Below are 5,000 nucleotides of genomic sequence, written 5' to 3'. Positions count from 1 at the left end.
TGCAATCTCCCGCTCGTGAGTCGTGACTAAACAAATGTCCAGATGAGCGAGTGCGAGCAATCTTGTTGAGATGCGTGCCAAGAAGGAGTGAGTCGGCCATTAGAGAGATGACATGGTGCTCATGTTCCAGCACCGTGACTCAGACTCTGACAACACCAGCAAGTAAAGTGCTCATCAAGCAAACTCGGAGCCAACCCTCCGTCAGCAATCATAAGGCGCACCTGCGGACCTTTTAATTGCCTGTTTACACATGGTGTGTGTAGCGCAGGGGTGTCCAAAGTGCCACCCGGGGGTTATTGCGGCCCGCAGCTAATTGTTTACTGGCCCGCCACACATTCTGCAAAAATTGCAAAATTGATAATATTGCAAAAATTTTTAAAAACATTTAAAAAAAAGTGGAATGAGGTTTGCTATTTGGGCTTAATGGACCCTAATTAGAATAAAAACTAAGAATCATCTTTTGATATGATGTACTTAGTCCATAAGTACACAAATGTGTACTTAGGGATGATACTCGAAACCGGTTTTCCCGGTTGTTCGATAAGAAAAGAACCGAGTCCTCGGACTCGAATCCCTTTTTGAGAACCGGTACCCGTTATCGAGACCACTATAGTAAAGAAAATAGTTGGTTCTTTATTCGAATCCCTCGGAACGAATCCCGTCCCGACCAGAAATGCTCCGCGTGACATCGCAAGAAATGACGTCACGTAGCTCAGTCATTAGGCGCAGATAGCGAAAGCAGGAAAAAAATGGACGGGAAAAAGCGCTCCAAGGTGTAATAAAGTTCAAAACAAAAGGTATAATCCAATGAATAACTTTACTGAGAGATTTGAGCAGGGTACAAACACATTTACGACCAACCGGAAACATAGCAACCAGGCTAGCAACGCACCTCCTTTACGGCAGCTGTCGCAATGTTCCTTAAGCAACCGCAGCACATACATATATATACAACATATATCTCCCTTTTTGAACTTTTGTTTTTCTTTCCTTGTAAACGTTACAAAATCACACTGTAGATGTGTTGTCTGTCTAATTATAAATAATGCAGACGAGGCGTGTTGGCTGACTTCTTGACAATTACTTTCACGGGTGACGATATGCAACACTTTTCGGGGCTACCGCGCATGCTCGCCACTCCCGTTGCATGTTGGGTAGTGTAGTTGTTATATTCCCTAGCTCATCACATCTTCCCCCTTCCTGTTAACTCAATAAAGTGTATTTCTTTTTTTAGCTTTAACTTTTCATTTTTTAGCATTGTAACCACATTTGCCAACAACTTTTCTCTTCGTAGAATTTTCTTTCCATAAAGAAATAAAGTGCAAAAATGTCAAAGCATCATAACAAACAGTTATGTTCCAATAGCAGCAGAAGTGCACTTTTTGGAGAGCTGTATTATTTTCAGTTTTGTGCTCAAGGGACTGATTTTATTTAACACTATATTATTATTTATACACCTATAGTGACCACAGAGACAGCTTGTTTTCGTGTTACTGTATATATTTGTTTTTATGAAAAATCCCACTTAATATACTTTGGGTAACAACAGTCAATATTTATTTTTTTTATTTTATTTTTTTAGGGGGGTAACAGTCAATATTTATTTATTTTTTAGATTAAATTGTTTTCTAATATAATAATAAAAGTGAGCTTTTGTTAAACCAAATATTGTGTGTTTTTTTCCCTATACAACAACCTATCTGGACTCGATAAGAGAATCGATAAGGAATCGGTTCGATAAGAGGATTCGATAATAGGCTCCAACTCGATAATTTCTTATCAAACATCATCCCTACGTGTACTTCATGTTTAGTGACATGCTAATTCTTATTTTTACACTTTTTTTCCCCCAAACTCCATTGTATGTTGTACTCTTCTGACACCACCAGGTGGCAGTATCAGTGTCCACATAAGCGACCATGAGACCCCAATTCAGTAGTGTACACAATTCTGGAAATAAGAGCTAAAAGGTGCTGTCCACGCATGTGGCCACTAAGCCTTTAGATTGTTTCCAAACGGTGTCTGTAACACGGCAGTAAAACGGTTGATCAAACAAAACGTCAGTCATGGTCATGGACCCACTAGCTGCACAAGCTAGCTCTCCAATCAGCTAAACAGACTCAATAACTCCACGGTGACATTTTGGTGAATTCACCGAGGAATTTGAAACTGAAACCAAAAGAATGTAAGTTAATAATACTAACAATGACACTCGTGAATGTGTTAGCATATTAGCTCATGCTAACGACCCTAGCTTCATTGCATTACAATAGCATGTACAAATATGCATGAAAACACTCCTACAGACATTACACATGGGACGCTTTAATAAGTAAGAATTGTTTTAGTTATATTGTAAAACTTACAAGCGTTGCTTGGAGTGATGACTGAAGAATCCATACGAGTAGAAACGCTACGGACGATTGGAAGACGAAACAAGACTCCTACTTCCGTTTGAAGGCTCTGTGCAATTAGAAGGGCAATGCAGTGAGCGAACTCGTCCAAAAGATGGCGCCAGTTGCACAAACAACAACACGCCCATTCAGTGTCTTTGCTTGTTTTGTCTAAAACAATTTGCATTAAAAATCTGTAAATTAACCGCGCCGTTTTTATAAGCCTTAGGGTTCAAAGCGTAGGAAAAAAGTAGTGGCTTACAGTCCAAAATTGACGATATCTTTTACTTTGTATTAGACGTGGCAACAGCGGAGGATGCATGTGCACGTACGAGCCAGTCTGCCCCACACAACGAAAATTGGAAATCAAAGCACTTTGGCCTAAATGAGGGACTTTTAATCGCTGCTATGTTGGAATTATTATTAATATTCATACTGTTGTTGATATTATTCATTTTTGTTTTACTACTTTTGGATTGTTTTGTGTCATGTTTGTGTGTTATCTCAGTTACTCTGTTGATTGTTATTCTGAATGTTGCTGGTTTGGAATTGGAATTGTATTATTATTGTGTATTATTTTCTTGAACTGATTAATTATTTTTTATTTTTTTAAATGTAAAAATAACAAAATAAAAAAGCACTCTGGCTGACAAAAAAGTCACCGATGGAGCTTGTTTCCCCAAAGTATGAAGGAAGGCAAGATTGTTTTATAAATATTTCAGCAATGCCTCCACAGTTTGAGTTCACATTTTTGGAACATTTGCAGAACCCAGAAACATTTGTTTTTTTTGCATGAACAAGGTTTTAATTTGTGGGGAAAAACGTGTTAAAAATGATATTGTTGACAGAAGTATTAGTTCCTATTTAAACTATTGTTACTATAACAATCTACAAGGATAATATAGCTGGCTTCTCTTTCTTCCCCTCCATTTTTCTGCATTCTTTTGTATCTCTAGTTATCATTACAAATATGTATTGTTGCATTTGAACAACTGTATTGTTGATAATAGAGCAGGGGTCACCAACGCGGTGCCCGCGGGCACCAGGTAGCCCGTAAGGACCAGATGAGTAGCCCGCTGGCCTGTTCTAAAAATAGCTCAAATAGCAGCACTTACCAGTGAGCTGCCTCTATTTTTTAAATTGTATTTATTTACTAGCAAGCTGGTCTCGCTTTGCCCGGCATTTTTAATTCTAAGAGAGACAAAACTCAAATAGAATTTGAAAATCCAAGAAAATATTTTAAAGACTTGGTCTTCACTTTTTTAAATAAATTCATTATTTCTTTTACTTTGCTTCTTATAACTTTCAGAAAGACAATTTTAGAGAAAAAATACAACCTTAAAAATTATTTTAGGATTTTTAAACACATATACCTTTTTACCTTTTGAATTCCTTCCTCTTCTTTCCTGACAATTTAAATCAATGTTCAAGTAAATGTATTTATTTTATTGTAAAGAATAACAAATACATTTTAATTTAATTCTTCATTTTAGCTTCTGTTTTTTCGACGAAGAATATTTGTGAAATATTTCTTCAAACTTATTATGATTAAAATTCAAATCTAGAAAATCTGTAGAATCAAATTTAAATCTTATTTCAAGGTCTTTTTTTAAAATTTCTTTTAAAATTTTTGTTCTGGAAAATCTAGAAGAAATAATGATTTGTCTTTGTTAGAAATATAGCTTGGTCCAATTTGTTATATATTCTAACAAAGTGTAGATTGGATTTTAACCTATTTAAAATATGTCATCAAAATTCTAAAATTAATCTTAATCAGGAAAAATTACTAATGATGTTCCATAAATTCTTTTTTTAAGTTTTTCTCTTCTTTTTTTCGGTTGAATTTTGAATTTTAAAGAGTCGAAATTGAAGATAAACTATGTTTTAAAATTGAATTGTCATTTTTTTCGTGTTTTCTTCTCTTTTAAACCGTTCAATTAAGTGCAAATATCATTATTATTAATAATAACATAGAGTTAAAGGTAAATTGAGCAAATTGGCTATTTCTGGCAATTTATTTAAGTGTGTATCAAACTGGTAGCCCTTCGCATTAATCACTACCCAAGAAGTAGCTCTTGCTTTCAAAAAGGTTGGTGACCCCTGTAATAGAGGTAATTATTGTCATTATTCATTATCAATAGTGATATTTCTATTGGTATTTGTATTGATCCATTTATAGTGTATTAATGCTCGTTGTCATTTCTGTATTATTATTTATTTCACCAACTGCTTCTTTGCTACCATCATATTTGTACATATCCTATTTGCTGATGTTGCTCTATTGTTGTTGTTATTGTTAGTTCCTATTTGATAGAGCACGTGTGTGAGCGCCTTCACAAGTCAGCCTTGTATTCAACTCTCCGCCTTCCAACAGAAACCCAAATTCCAGATCCAGTGGAAGGTGATCGAGAGTATCCATGGCAACAACTACATCTACTTTGACCCCACCCAGCTGCCCTACGACTCCAAATGGGAGTTTTCTCGGCAGAGGCTGCGCTTCGGTACGCCACTTTTCCCATTTCGCCATTTGTCGTCACTTGTGTCGCTCTCTTCCTCATCGGTGTGTGCGTCGCCGCGCAGGGAAGACCCTCGGCGCCGGCGCCTTCG

At 36.4% G+C, this 5,000-nt stretch overlaps 1 protein-coding gene across 2 annotated transcripts in view; it reads left to right on the top strand.

Moving 5' to 3' along the window:
- LOC133634229 (mast/stem cell growth factor receptor kita-like) overlaps positions 1–5,000 on the top strand; it is a 71,002-nt gene that overhangs the window by 49,595 nt on the left and 16,407 nt on the right. For both annotated transcript variants that reach the window (XM_062027338.1, XM_062027337.1), the window contains exons 11-12: positions 4,768–4,894; positions 4,974–5,000. The exon at positions 4,974–5,000 is cut by the window's right edge and continues 78 nt beyond it. In XM_062027338.1, coding sequence (XP_061883322.1) covers positions 4,768–4,894; positions 4,974–5,000 — 154 coding nt within the window. The remainder of the gene's footprint in view (positions 1–4,767; positions 4,895–4,973) is intronic.

The sequence above is a fragment of the Entelurus aequoreus genome, linkage group LG18 (assembly GCF_033978785.1).
Source record: "Entelurus aequoreus isolate RoL-2023_Sb linkage group LG18, RoL_Eaeq_v1.1, whole genome shotgun sequence".
NCBI lineage: Eukaryota > Metazoa > Chordata > Actinopteri > Syngnathiformes > Syngnathidae > Entelurus > Entelurus aequoreus.
Note: the sequence above shows the minus strand (reverse complement) of the source record. Positions and strands in the feature narration are given on the sequence as shown.